This window comes from Muntiacus reevesi, chromosome 18 (genome assembly GCF_963930625.1).
Source record: "Muntiacus reevesi chromosome 18, mMunRee1.1, whole genome shotgun sequence".
Lineage (NCBI taxonomy): Eukaryota > Metazoa > Chordata > Mammalia > Artiodactyla > Cervidae > Muntiacus > Muntiacus reevesi.
Window position 1 is genome coordinate 49520204 of NC_089266.1, and position 16144 is coordinate 49536347.

Genomic DNA, 16144 nt, shown 5'->3' on the forward strand with positions numbered 1-16144 from the left:
ATATTGGAGGCTTCACTAATGGCTCAGATGGTAAAGAATCTGCCTGCAGTTCAGGATACCAGGGTTTGATTCCTGGGTTGGGAAAATCCTCTGGAGAAGGGAATGGCAACCTACTCCAGTATTCTTGCCTGGAGAATCCCATGGACAGGAGAGTTTGGCGGCTGTAGTCCATGGAGTCACACAGAGTTGGACATGACTGAGTGACGAACACTCTGTCTATACATATTTTATATATATATATATATATATATATATATATATTTGACCAGTACTGTGAAAAATTTTCAACAATAAATATATTTCAAAGAACATTATTAAATTCAATATAATGGGTACTTATGGTGGGGAAAGGATGGCAATGGGGAATGAATTTGGGAATGGAAGATGAAAAAGAAAACAAAAACATCAGTCTACTCAAACTCGGAGAGTGAAAAAGTTGGCTTAAAGCTCCACATTCAGAAAACTAAGATCATGGCATACGGTCCCATCACTTCATGGCAAATAGATGGGGAAACAGTGGCTGGCTTTATTTTTGGTGGCTCTAAAATCACTGCAGATGGAAAGACGCTTACTCCTTGGAAGGAAAGTTATGACCAACCTAGACAGCATATTAAAAAGCAGATACATTACTTTGCTAACAAAGCTATGGTTTTTCCAGTGGTCATGTATGGATGTGAGAGTTGGACTATAAAGAAAGCTGAGCACTGAAGAATTGATGCTTTTGAACTGTGGTGTTGGAGAAGACTCTTGAGAGTTCCTTGGACTGCAGTCAGTCCATCCAGTCCATCCTAAAGGAGATCAGTCCTGGGTAGGACTGATTTTGAAGCTGAAACTCCAATACTTTGGCCACCTGATGCAATGAGCTGACTCATTTGAAAAGACCCTGATGCTGGGAAAGATTGAGGGTGGGAGGAGAAGGGGACGACAGAGGGTGAGAAGGTTGGATGACATCACTGACTCAATGGACAGGGGTTTGAGTGGACTCCGGGAGCTGATGATGGGCAGGGAGGCCTGGCATGCTGCGTTTCATGGGGTCGCAAAGAGTCGGACACGATTGAGCAGCTGAACTGAACTGAACTCAAACTTAATAAATATAATCTAAACAAAGTCATACGAACAGCATAGAAGAAATAATATTATTATTTAATCAAAAATAAACTAGGTTACCCCCACTCCCATGCCTTACCTTTGATTATTTCATGGGAAGTTTTTGATTATTTCTTTTTATTGCTAGTCTTTCTTTTCAATTTGATTGTTTCTTTTTATTGTTGTTAGTCTTTCTTTTCAAATCATATCTTTCTGATGTGCTAAGAAAAATATTTGCTACATTTGCAAATATTCCTAAAGTGAAAGTGCTAAGTGATGACCCAGTTTTATCTTCCATCTAATTGTTATATGTTACATAGTTTCTGATCTCCCCTGCTAGAACTCTGAACTAAATCTGTTGTGTTTTCATGTATACAAAGTGGAATTCATGAATAATGGTGCTTTGACCATCATTTGGCCAAGTTGCACATCTGAGACTTGTAGATGTCTTTCTTGGCTCCTTACAATGTATTGTCATTTCACATACATCCATCTGTGACTGCTATGTTTTTTGTTTAATTTTTGGTGTGTCTTTTTTTCCACTTATAGGGGTAGAGTTTTAACTTTCTAACTGCTCTATTTAGCATCTTATCATCTCTCTCTTCTTTTACTCTAGATAAAGCCATAAAAATTATCTCGTTCCCTCGTATTTGTTATTGTTTCGGTTGATCTTCATTTTTATTGAGCTGTAATTATATGATACAGATTGTGTGCACAAATCTTAAGTGTATAGCTTGGTGAATTTCTACACACACACACATGCACCACGTATCCACCTCTGTATAAGCTTCATCCAGAAAATTTAAAATTTATGTTTTCATGCATCTCTGAAGTACATTGAATGGCATTCCTTTGGAAATTCCTAAATTTCCAAATTTACCTTTCAAATTAAATCTTACAGTCTCAATATATAAAATATGTCTTCTAAGCAGACTGATCTGTCTACCAAATTCCTGTTAACCTTCATTCAAATTGTATTTTGTTATGAACTTGTGGCAATGATTGTGACATTAATTTAGTACTGCTCTTGTGTTTGTGTATGTGTGTCTTTATAGGACCATAGCATTGTGTTGGTACATAATAATGTCCCCAAGATAACTACTTTATCTAAAAATTGTACATTTTTACCATCCTAGTGACCTCTATGTTGTGATGATTATAATATTGTATGATAAGAAAAATCATATATTTAGTTATGAGAGAAAACAGCATTTTCATAAAATATTTTATCACTTTTGTGCTTTAATATCCTATTAGAGTTTTGTGTTAATATGTTCACTAATAGGTAACTTTATTAAAAGTGAATGTTTAAAAAAAAAAGTGAATGTTTAAACCAGAAGTAATCAACAGAAGCTTATTCTTAAATTATATGGTGATTCAAAGGATCTAAAATAAAATAGTCAAATCATTCTTGAAAAAGATGAATAAATTAAAAAAACTGATACTACCTAAATTTCTGACTTACTTAAATATATACTTTCTTAAATAAGTATTTAGTAATGTAGAAAGGATGGGTTTGGGTAAATATAGTCATAGATGGATGGAATAGTAACCAGGAATTGATCAAACTCTTACAATGATTTGATTTTTGACCAAAGTGTTAGGTAATTCACTATAGGGATAGCGTGATTTTCTCAACAGATGGTCCTAGAACAACTGGAATATCCATTTGGTGAAAAGTAAACTGGTTTTTCCAGTAATCATGTATGGATGTGAGAATTGGCCCATGAAGAAGACTGAGTGCTGAAGAATTGATGGTGTTGAATTGTGGTGCTGGAGAAGACCCTTGGACAAAAGGAGATCAAACGAGTCTACCCTAAAAGAAATCAACCCTGAATATCATTGGAAGGACTTACGCTGAAGCTGAAACTCCAGTACTTTGGCCACCTGATATGAAGAGCTGACTCCTTGGAAACGAGCTTGATACTGGGAACGATTGAGGTCTGGTGGAGAAGAGGGTGGCAGAGGATGAGATGGTTGGATAGCATCACTGACTCAATGGACATGAATTTAAGCAAACTCTGGGAGATGTTGAAAAGGACTGAGGAGTCTGGTATGTTGCAGTCCATGGGGTCACGAAAAATTGGACACAACTTAGCTACTGAACATCAGCAAAACTTTTCCTTAACACCATACAGAAAAATTTAACTCAAAATCAATCATACACTTAATTTAAAACCTAATACTATAAACCTTCAGAAAGAAAATGTAAAGATTATATCATTGTAACCCAGGAGGCATACAGGATGGATTTCTTAGATAGGACACCAAAAAAACAAACCATCAGATTGGTCTTCGTTACTTGGGAAACTTATGGTTAAGCAAATGAACTGGGATATATAAGCTATGAGTCTATATCTGATATATATATACACACACATGTGTGTATATATATATTAATATTTTTATAATGTAATATAAATATAACTTTAATGTATATAAAATGAAGACAAAACAATTTAAAATAAGCAAAGAATTTGAACAGTTAAGTCAAGGAAATATGTAAATAACTGTTTAGCACCCTAGCATCACTGATCACCAAGGAGCCTAGCATTTTTAAACCATAAGAAACCAACCAAATACTCACTTAGGTGATTAAATTTAAGAATATCAGCAACAACAGCAACAAAAAAAGAATATCAACAACACCAAATGTTGCAAAATTATGGAGTTCTTGGGAAAGTAAAATGATACTGCTGCCTTGAAAAAACTTTTTCTCAGTTTCTTATCAAGTTAAATGTACCTCAGTTCAGTTCAGTCGCTCAGTGTGTGACTCTTTGTGACCCCATGGACACAGCAGGTTTCCCTGTCCTTTACTATCTCCTAGAGTTTGCTCAAATTCATGTCCATCAAGTTGGTGATGTCATCCAACCATCTCATCCTCTTTTGTCCCCTTCTCCTGCCTTCAGTCTTTCCCAGCATCAGGGTCTTTTCCATTGAGTCAGTTCTTCACATCAGGTGGTCCACGTATTGGAGCTTCAGCGTCAGTTCTTGCAAAGAATATTCAGGGTTGATTTCCTTTAGGATTGACTGGTTTGGTCTCCTTGCAGTCCAAGTGACTCTCAAGAGTCTTCTCCAGCATCATAGTCCCTCCTCCAGGGGATCTTCCTGATCCAGAAATCAAACCTATGTCTCCTGTGTTGGCAGGCAGATTTTTTACCATTAATGCCACCATTAATTTGTAATGACAGAAAGTCAATCAGTGGTTGTTGGAGCCAGATGATGAGGAGGGGGTGGACTGTAAGTGGACAGAAGGGAATTTTTTCACATGCTGTCTATCTTGATTATGGTCTTTGGATGTGGCCTTTGGATATGGCCAAAGATATCTTCAGAACGGTAACAATTTCATGTGATATAAAGCAAAAGGAAGAAAGTAATTATTTAAATAATGGTGTTAGGATGTTTGCAAATTACAAACTTTAATAATTTTTAGATTTTCATCTCTACAGGTGTTGACGGGAAAGTATTAAATTTTCAATAGTTAATACTAAAATGTACAGTTATTTATGAGTGATGATAATCTGAATTCCTGTAAAGATTTCCATTTGACCTAACATATCAGTGGTTATGTCTGTTTTTGGAGGAGAGTGTGAATAAGCTGGTAATTTGTCTTCCAGTTCACATGTGTGCATGTGATAAAGAACCATACAATTAGGTAGGTGTTATAAATAGGATATGGCAGAAAAGACATCCCTACTCAGGTTTCCAAGATTTTATAGCATATGCCCAGTCGAGGTTTGCTACTCTTTAATTTTGCCTTTTGGGCTAACCAGCTGACGCCCAGTTGAAAAGACTTATGTTCTTATGAGGCCACAAAAGCCTTAATGTTCAGTCTTCAGCTACCTCAGATTTTGGGGAACGCCATGTACCATCAGCAGCTTTAGTCCCCACCCTCTAATGCTAGCACTCATCTATCAAACTTAAGGTTGAGAGTGAAGGAAAGGAAGCTTCCAGATAAACATACAGCAGCGCCTAAACAGCTAATCACTCTAGGCTTCCGCTTCCAGGCCCTATAATTAGAAGTACTTCTTTTCCTTGTATTCCCAGATGACGCAAATGCTTTTTGTGGCTTGGCACCTCATTTGGGGCGTGGGTTTAGTTTATGGCCAGGCTGGAGTCTGGTTTAGTCTTCTGATGCTGCATAAATAGTTCTCAAGCCACAGTCTGCTCTGTACAAGTTTTTCCTTTTATGTATATCTGCTTTTTAACTTGTTTTCTAGAAAAAAAAAAGCTTGTCATTTCTTCCTGCAGAATGTGTGCAAAAGAGGAAATTATAAATTCAAAGGAAGCACGTTATTGGTATAGTACTACACTAGCTATTTCCTCCTTTCCTCTCTATAAAGTTTAAAAAAAGTTATTTTAAAGTTTTGTCAAAAAGTTGGGCTTATTTCTGAGTTATATAAGCTGTATTTGTATGAATAAGTGGAAGAAAACTTTTTGAGACAGAATACAAGAAGATAATCAGGATAAATTTTGAATGGCTAATTCTCTTAAAATTTGAAGTTGTTTTCCATGTTAGAAGTATTGATGCCAGTTTGAAAAACTGGGAGCATGTTGAAAAGTTTTTATTTGTGATTATCTTTTATATGCAAAACAATAACAGTCTTGATTTGGCTAATAGGGACTACTACGTGAATGCTAATTATGAGTAAATCATTGATACGCTAATAAAAGAAAGTGAAGCTTATGTTCAGGAATGAGTAATCTATTTGTGCTGTAAGTACAAATGCATCACATTTCCTGTCATAATTATGTTTCCACTAAATTGTTTTTCATGTGCAGAAATAATTTTGTTGAGGGAATGCGGAGTCAAAACATAGTAGTAGAATTGTGATAATTCAGACTTAATATAACTAAGCAAAAAATAGGAGTCAAGAAATACTGTCCACAAAAAAGAACATGTCCAATCTTTGAAATTTGTTGTATGAATAACAACAGTATTTATTGACCTCATGCTGATAGCTATGCACAGACTGGGTGGCAATGTTAAATAAATTGTTATAGATCTCAATAAATGACATGGTTCATCATCTAAAATGTATTCTCTTGGAAATAGCCAAAATACTGGCATCTAATATCCTATTTTTTAATCAAATATAATGACTAGAGCTGTACCATATGTTAGCCAATAAATAGAAAACTCATATATACTTCATCTTCCCATATAAATGCCCACTTTATCTTTCAATAGGTGCTTGATACTCTTTCAACAAAGAAGTTTTAAGAATTACAAAATAGGATTTTGCTTCTCTTTCTCTCAGAAAGCAAATATATTCTGGACAGAATATTAACAAACACACAAATGTTTTAATATGTATATTTTAATTTCTGGAACAACCAGTAAAACCAGTAGATGAATTAAAATTTGATATTAAAAATAGTGAAATTATCTAAAAAAGGGAAGGAAGCAAGAGCAGATAAATAAGCAAAAGTAAAAACAAGGGTGAAATTTAAAAGAGATAACCAATAAAGACCTACTGTATTACACAGAGAACTCTATTCAATATTCTGTAAAATCCTAAATGGGAAAAGGACTGGAAAAAGAATAGATCCATGTATAAGTATAACTGAATCACTTTGCTGTACACTTCAAGCTAACATAGCATTGTTAATCAACTATACTCCAATAGCAAGTAAAAATTTTTAAAAAATCAAGGGGAAAAAAAACACGGTACAATCAGAAAAATAATAAAAAGTAGCAAAATGGTAGATGTAAATCCAACCTTTCGCACAAGTTACACTAAATGTGAATGATCTATAAACACTAATTAAAAGTTTGAGATAGGAATAAAAAAGCCCAGAACTGAACCCCAGTTATCCAAAACAGAGTCATTTTATAATTATATTGACTGTGAAAGTGAATAGAAAAGCATATATTATGCATACATCAATCAAAGCAAAGCTGAGGTAGTGATGTTAACACCAGAGAGACTTGGCTTCAGAATAAGGGAAATACTAAGGTCAAAGTGGGACATTATGATAAAAGAGGTGATTCACCAAGAAGTCATAACAATCCTGAATTTGTATGAACCTAAAAAAATAGGGCTAAAATTTAGGGAGCTTATATAACTGAAAAAAATAACCAAATTTATGCTTGGAGATGTTAACTTCTACTCAATAATAGAACACAAAAGTAGGCAAACAAGTAAGGATGTTAAAGATCTAATAATGCTATTAATTAACTTAATTTACACTGATAGAATCACCAAATGTTCAGGTGTACATGGAACACTTAGCAAGATAGGTTGTTCTGAGACATAAAACAAACTTTAATTTCTTATCATAATGGAATTAAACTTGAAATCGGTATATGAATGCTAACTGGAAAATACCCAAACATTTGGAAACTAAACAACATATCTTCCTGACACAGTGATCTGAGCTTCAGCTTTTAAGAAACTTGAAGAAATAGAAAATAAAACTAAAGCAAGGGCAATGAAGGAAATAGTAATAGATGGTCATGATAGCAAAAGAAGGAAGATAAATCAGTGAAATGGAAAAGAGAAAACCAGTGACACCATAATGGTTTCTTTGAGAAGTTCTAGCTAGACTGACCAAGAAAAAAAGAGAAAGGATACAAAATTTCAATATCCTGAATGAAAAGGTGGACATTACTAAAGACCCTACAGACTATTTCCTTGAGTTACAGAGAGTAATTCTTCCAAAAAAAAAATTACAATATATTTTACATTATAAAAATTGTTACATTTTATATTAACAAAATTTAAAGAGAAATTAAATTACTGTGTCTCAGAGTCTTCACACAAACACAAAAAAGGCCCACATAGTTTCACTGGAAAATTTTACCCAGTATTTATTAAAGTATTTCCTCTAGAAATAAGAAAAAAGGAACATTATGCCCCCAGACCAGCTTCATCCTAATATCAGAAAAAGACAAATAGAGTATTAGAAAATTACAAACCAATATCCCTCAGAAACACATTCAAAACAGCAAAATATTAGCTAATTCAGTGCAGCAGCATGTAATAAAGGATTTTGACAAAGTAGAGTTTATCCCAGAAATGCAAAACTGTTCCACATTCGATAACCTTTCATTATTAAAATGCACCATACTAATTGACCAAAGAAGAAAAACCACAGAATCATCTCATAGGTGCAGAAAACCATTAGACAAAATTTGACATCTGTTTATTATTAAAACTCTCAACAATTTAGAAGTAGAAAATAATGTCCTTAAGTTGATACAGAGCATTTACAAAATATACAACTAGCATCATACTTAAAGATTGAGTACTTACTTTTAAAACATGGAACAAGGCATTAATATTGCCTCTCATCATTTCTGTTTACCTCAGCAAAAATAGCAGGTCAAGAGATAAAAAAGGCATATAGTTCATATAGTGTGGAAAGGAAAAAAATCAAACCATGTCTATTCGCATACTGTATGTTTAGAAAGAAAATTCCATGTAATCTACATAAAAGCTCCTAGAATTTGTACAGTGTGTAGGTATGCATACAGTTCAGTTCAGTTCAGTTCTGTTCAATTCAGTTGCTCAGTTGTGTCTGAATCTTTGCTACCCCATGAACTGCAGTGCACCAGGCCTCCCTGTGCATCACCAAATCCCAGAGCTTACTCATACTCATGTCCATCAAGTCAGTGACACCATCCAACCATTTCATCCTCTGTCGTCCCCTTCTCGTCCTCTCTTTAGTCTTTCCAAGCATCCGGGTCTTTTCAAATGAGTCAGTTCTTTGCATCAGGTGGCCAGAATATTGGAGTTTCAGCTTCAGCATCAGTCCTTCCAATGAATATTCAAGACTGATTTCCTTTAGGATAGACTGATTTGATCTCCTTGCATACAGATATTTATGTAAATAGCAGTTTTATCTCTATATACTGCCAAGGAAAATTTGGTAATTGAAATAGAGTATGATTTATAGTTCCAGAAAAACATCTATTTCTGCTTTATTGACTACACCAAAGCCTTTGACTGTGTGGATCACAATAAACTGTGGAAAATTCTGAAAGAGATGGAAATACCAGACCACCTGACCTGCCTCTTGAGAAACCTGTATGCAGGTCAAGAAGCAACAGTTAGAACTGGACGTGGAACAACAGACTGGTTCCAAATAGGAAAAGGAGTCAAGGCTGTATGTTGTCACCCTGCTTATTTAACTTATATGCAGAGTACATCATGAGAAATGCTGGGCTGGAGGAAGCACAGGCTGGAATCAAGATTGCTGGGAGAAATATCAATAACCTCAGGTATGCAGATGACACCACCCTTATGGCAGAAAGTGAAGAAGAACTAAAGAGCCTCTTGATGAAAGTGAAAGAGAAGAGTGAAAAAATTGGCTTAAAGTTCAGCATTCAGAAAACTAAGATCATGGCATCCAGTCCCATCACTTCATGGCAAATAGATGGGGAAACAGTGGCTGACTTTATTTTTCTGGGCTCCAAAATCACTGCAGATGGTGATTGTAGCCATGAAATTAAAAGACACTTACTCCTTGGAAGGCAAGTTATGATCCACTTAGACAGTATATTAAAAAGCAGAGACATTATTTTGCCAACAAAGGCCCATCTAGTCAAGGCTATGGTTTTTCCAGTGGTCATGTATGGATGTGAGAGTTGGACTATAAAGAAAGCTGAGTGCTGAAGAATTGATGCTTTTGAACTGTGGTGTTAGAGAAGACTCTTGAGAGTCCCTTGGACTGCAAGGAGATCAGTCTTGTGTGTTCATTGGAAGGACTGATGTTGAAGCTAAACTCCAATCCTTTGGCCACCTGATGCGAAGAGTTGACTCATTGGAAAAGACCCTGATGCTGGAAAGATTGAGGGTGGGAAGAGAAGGGGACGACAGAGGGTGAGATGGTTGAATGGCATCACCGACTCGATGGACATGGGTTTGGGTGGACTCTGGGAGTTGGTGATGGACAGGGAGGCCTGGCATGCTGCAGCTCATGGGGTCGCAAAGAGTCGGACTTGACTGAGCGACTGAATTGAACTGAGCTCAACCATTTATAGTAGTACTAAGAAAATATAATCAATCTACTAAAAGAGAAAAGCAGGACACATCAAGAAATATGAGATGTTCATAGATCAGATGACTCATTATTGTTAAGATGTTTGTTATCCCCATTATACAGATATCAAAAAGCTGAATCCGTGTTTGGAAAGGCAAAGAAATTGGAATAGCTAAAACAATCTTGGAAAAGGCCAGAAAGCAAGGACTTGCTCTATGTGATTTCCAAGTTATAGTAAGTTAAGAAAGTGTGATATTAGTGAATGATAGACACAGATACCAATGGAACAGAATAGGACTTCCAGAAAAACACAATATGGCCAGTTGATCTCTGGCATGTTGACACTGAATGTAGAATAAAAGATAAACAGTTTAATGGATAAAGATTAGTCTTCAAGAAATCCTGCTGAGACAATTGAACATCATTTTCAAAAAAGATAATTTCTAATACCTCACACTTTGTACAAAAATTAACACAAAAATGATGAAAGACCTAAAAGTAGAACATAAAACTGTGAAATTGAACAGGAAACCAAAATTTTTGTGACCTTGTGTTAGGTGCATAATTCTTAGCTATGACATCTCATCAAAATTTGCTTTGTGAAAGACAGGAGGGAATTTAAATAAATAGGCTAGAGTGGAGACAAGTTTTAAACTGGTGAATTGAGTAGGGTGTTATTAGTTGTAGTAGTACTCAAATTGGAACTTAGAATGCAGGTTTTAGAAATGGAAAAAGTGAAAGTGGGTTTTAATTCCATGGGAGAAAGTCTTTCACATGCTTTGTTATCAGAGTTGCTATTTTAAAATGCTTGTGAACTCGGTGATTCCAGCAGTGTAAACTTTTCTTTACTAGTTGTATGAGAACATCATAAAACCTTGACATGTAAGTATGTAACTATGCATGAATACTGATGTGGCCTTAAGGTTTTGTATTCACACAGGAAAAAAGTCCTGTGTTTTAATTTTTTTTTTAATTGTAGGAAGTTCTTATGTATTTGGTCATTTTTTCCCTTCAATAATATTTTAAAGTATGATGAGTGCCTTGTGAAAATATTTCATTCACATACATAATGGTGTTTATTTTCACCCTTTTTTGGTGTATCCTTCAGGAATGCTTCTAGTCACAACAGATACCCTTGGCCATGACTTCCACGTCTTCCAAATTTTGACTCATCCTTGGTCCTCATCACAAAGTGCTGTCCATCATTTATATACTCTTCACAGGGGAGAAACTGAAGCCAAAGTAAGTAGTATATTTTTTCAGAAGGTGTTTTCTCTGTATAATATGATATCTAATCCAGAGGTTATTTGTATCATATTGGAGCTTAACGTTAGTGTTGGTGAGTTCATTGTTTTTTCGACTGGGTCAGATAATTAAGAACTTTATACTATTTTGACCCAGTTTATATAAGCAGTAGGTAAACAATGAGCGTTGATAAAACAGGAGTTCCAATTTATTCTCCTCTTCCTGTGCTAAAACCATTTTTTTGTTTGTTTTCTTAAAGTCCAGTCTGTTAGGCATATATCTATCCCGCAATCATGCTTAAGTAGTTATGGATGAGATGATATGATATCTGTTTGCTTTTGAATGTTCTGGCAGAACAAAACAAAGACATATGTTGAAAACAATATGCAAAGTGTTAATAATTGTCAAAGCTGGGTGATGTTGATGTTGGTGGTTCATAATGTACACTAAGTCTAGAGACTTAGTCTATATTAGTCTAGACTTAGTGTGTATTAAGAAATTCCTCTAATAGAAAGTAAAAATAAAGCAACATTTTATTTTTCACCATTATTTTCAACATTTCACCAACATTATGCTGTTTTACTCATTTTTATTGTTTTACAGCAGACTTATTGTTCCTTTTTTTAAACATTTTCAGCTCTTCTTGAGTATTTTCTCAGTGAAATGCATTTTAGTTATGGGGTAATATAAAGGATATTGAGTTATATAAAAATATTTTGAAGTTATATAAAGAATATTTTGAAGTTTTTAATTTGAATTACATTGAAATTACATTTTAATACAGTTAGAATTTACATTTTTATTTATAGAATTTTTGCATCTAGGAATTATTACATTTTAAAATTATTATTGCTGAGGTATAATAGGCTATAGATTGTTTTGTATTAGATTTGTGTCTTCCTGCTTTGCTGCACTCTACTTTGAGATCTAATACTTTTTCAGAAAAGTTTTTTTTGGATTTTATATATAGAACATGAAAGTGAAAGTAAAAGTCGATCAGTCGTGTCTGATTCTTTGCGACTCCATGGAATTCTCCAGGCCATAATACTGGAGTGGGTAGCCTTTCCCTTCTGCAGGGGATCCTCCCAACCCAGGGATCAAACCCAGGTCTACATGGCAGGCAGATTCTTTACCAGCTGAGCCACAAGGCAAGCCCAAGAATACTGGAGTGGGTAGCCTATCCCTTCTTTAGGAAATCTTCCCGACCCAGGAAATCGAACCAGGGTCTCCTGCATTGCAGGCAGATTCTTTACCAACTGAGCTATCAGGGAAGCCCTTTTATAGAACATAATTTCTGACAATTATTATGCTAATTTTTTACAGTTTTCAATTTTATTTTTCTTATTGATTAGCTTGGAACTCTAAAACAATATGTAACTATAAGTAATAATTGTGGTCTTTTCTTTGTTAATGGTACCTCCTATTTTTAAACTTTCTACCATGCTGTTTTGATTACTTTAGCTTTATAATATAGTTTGACATCAGGAAGCATGATGCTGATACTTCCAAGTTTGTACTTCTTGGTCATGATCGCTTTTGTTATTTGGGGTCTTTTGTGGTTCCTACAAATTTTAGGATTGTTTTCTAGTTCTGTGAAAATGCCATTTGAATTTTGATAGAGATTGCATTGAATCTATAGATTGCTTTCAATAGTGTGGACATTTTAACAGTGTTAGTTCTTTTAATTCATGAGTATGGAATGTTTTTGCATTTATTTGTGTCTTCGGTTTCTTTCATCAATATCTTATGGTTTTCAATGCACAGGTTTTTCACCTCCTTGGCTAAATTTTCCTATGTATTTTATTCTTCTTGATGCAATTGTAAATGCTTTCAGCTTTTATGAAAGAGCTTTCAGCTCCTCACCATTGAGTATAATGTTAGGTGTGGGCTTGTCACATAAGACCTTTATTATGTTGAAATATATTCCCTCTGTACCCACTTTAATGAGTTTTTATCATGAATGGGTGTAGAATTTTGTCAAATGCTTTTTCTGCATCTATTGGGGTGGTTGTATGATTTTTATTTTTCATTTTGTTGATGTGCTGTGGATCTCAGCACCTAGATGCACACTCACTGGGAGCTGGGCCGTCAGACAGCAGCATTTAAAGTATGCAGATATACTTCTTTCAGGGGAAGACTGGGAGAAGGACATTTTTAGTCTGCTGTCTCTGCTGTGGCCTGAGTGGATAGTGAGCTAGGAGAAGTCACTTAAAATAAATATCCCATTCCTCATCAAACTTTTTATTACTTCTTTTATTTACATATATCATTTGGTTGAATACATTCTTTGTTAAATGGGTTATATTCATTCAAAAATTATTTTAATACTCAGAACAGTCCGGATTTGGCCAGTTGGAGCCTATTAGTTTGACATCTGTTAGCTTGACATCTTTGACATCTGTTAGCTTATAATATGTACATTATTCTTTGACAGTGTCCTTACTTTCTGGCACAATGAAGTTGCTTTCTCCTGTTTAATAACCATTTGCTGTTATTGCTTTCGTATGGAAGTTTTCAATTAGATGAGCATTTTAGGTAAAGATTTACTATTTTCACTGTAAAATGTGCTGCCAGGCACATGTTATTTCTTTAAAAAGATTTTTTTTCATTGATGTATAGTTGATGTACAATATTATATAAGTTGCAGGTGGACAGCATAGTGATTCACAATTTTTGAAGGTTATATTCCATTTATAGTTACCAAAAAGTACTAGCTATATTCCCTGTGTTGTAGAATACAGGGCACATTTTATTTCTTTTAATTTTTTAACAAGCAATTTTATTTATTTATCTTTGGCTGGATCTTCATTGCTGCGTGGGCTTTTCTCTAGTAGTGGCAAGCGGGGCTACTCTCTAGTTGTGGTGTGTGGGCTTCTCATTGCAGTGGCTTCTGTTGTGGAGCACGGACGCCATGGCACACAGCCTTCAGTAGTTGGAGCACGTGGGCTGAGTAATTGCAGCTCCCAGGCTCGATAGTTGTGGTGCATGGGCTTAGTTGTTCCATGGCTTGTGAGATTTTCCACATCAGAGATCCAAACTGTGTCTCCTGCATTGGCCGGCTGATTCTTTACCACTGAACCACCAGGGAAGCCCCATGTTTTATTTCTTCTCTCTGTTTTAATCCTTGTCCTGCCCTCCCTACTTCCTGATATGCTCTACCTCAACTATAATCTCCAGTAATTTGAATATTTTAAGCACCCACACCTTTTAAAAAATTTACCTCTTTTGCATTAGCATTATTTGTCATTCAATTTACCTTTATTTCTAACATGGAAACAGAGGTCTTGCTTAAGCTTCTTGGGGTCTCTTATCCATAAAACAGTGTCCTGCACATGGACAAATGTTTGTAGGTGCTAATATTTGCTAATGCCAATGCTATTCCTATTTAACAGGTAGGAAAATAAAATAGACATTATTAAAATTGTGTTGTTCTATGTCACACCCTATACTTTAGGAGATTGGAAATTTTTAAACCTTAAACATCAAGATCTAAGGAAACACAATTGATAACCATAAAATTAATTTTTATAAGTGTATACTGAAAATGATTTTGAAATGATATATAAAATTTAACACTGATGATGAAATTTGTATGCCAAGTAATCTGTCTTTGAGTATTTTAAAATCATGTCATTCTGGAATCTTCCAAGAACTCTGAGGATACTTTAATCATGCAAGGAAAAAAGGATCAAATATGTGGATCTAATTATGTTGAATTAAGTTGTTTTATGATCTACGACTTGGGATATCCTCTGCATCTGACAGTAATTTTCCTCCTAAAGTACATGTGTAGTTAGCAAAATATTCTTAGTTTTCATCAGTAAAGTCATATGTAGTAAAATGTTACAGTATTTAAAAATATACTTCTATAAAGTCTTACTGAAGCTGACACTGGTAGTTTTTGTACTTAACATACTAATTTTGATAAATGGTATACTTTCCTTGGAAACCTCTGCATATTAGAAACCTGTTACTTCTACTTTGTCAGCGCAATCCTGCAGAATGGTATGATTAATATGTTTAATTCTCAAGGAGAAAAATACCTGTGTGTAAATGCTCAGTTGTGTCTGACTCTTTGCAATCCCATGGACTGTAGCCTGCCAAGCTCCTCTGTCCATGGGATTTCCCAGGCAAGAATACTGGAGTGGGTTGCCATGTTTTCTCTAGGGGATCTTCCCTACTCAGGTATTGAACCCACATCTCTTGTGTCTCCTGGATTGGCAGGCAGATTCTCTGCAGTGGTCAGTTCAGGAAAAAACAGCCTATGTTACAGGAAAGGGGAACCCGAATGGAGTCTAGACTCCCTTTTTTGATGAGATATTGGTGAGTCTAGGAAGACCAAGATCATGGAGTTCTCAGGACTGAGTATCAGAGAGATGAAAGGTACAAAGAAAGAACACTTGAGATCTGCTGAGAAATCTGCAACCATGGGAAGAACCACCATCATACCAGTAGGAGGAAGTAAAATTACATTAAAAATGACATTCAGAAAATCTAATGGATGCCACAAAAAAGTTAGAACTAATGGGTGATTTTAACCAGACTTCTGGGTACCATATACTAGAAACAAACAATTGTCAATTTTTAAAAAATTGTTAAGTTTAAAAACAGCACATCACATGTAGGACTGTATTCTAAAACTGTAAAACATCACTGAGAGTAAAGATCTGATTAAATAAAGAGTTAAGCCATATTCTTGGGCTGGAGTACATAGTATTGTTAGAATATAATTTCTCTCCGAACTGATTTGTATATTCAGTGCCATCTCCATTAAAATCCCAACAGTATTAAACATTTTTGATAGAAATTAATAAGCTACTTCTCA

The 16144-nt window shown here is 35.1% G+C and overlaps 1 protein-coding gene across 6 annotated transcripts in view; it reads left to right on the plus strand.

Annotated features, from left to right (window-relative positions):
• BCAS3 (BCAS3 microtubule associated cell migration factor) overlaps positions 1–16144 on the plus strand; it is a 576922-nt gene that overhangs the window by 186290 nt on the left and 374488 nt on the right. For all 6 annotated transcript variants that reach the window (XM_065910780.1, XM_065910783.1, XM_065910782.1 and 3 more), the window contains exon 14: positions 11183–11316. In XM_065910780.1, coding sequence (XP_065766852.1) covers positions 11183–11316 — 134 coding nt within the window. The remainder of the gene's footprint in view (positions 1–11182; positions 11317–16144) is intronic.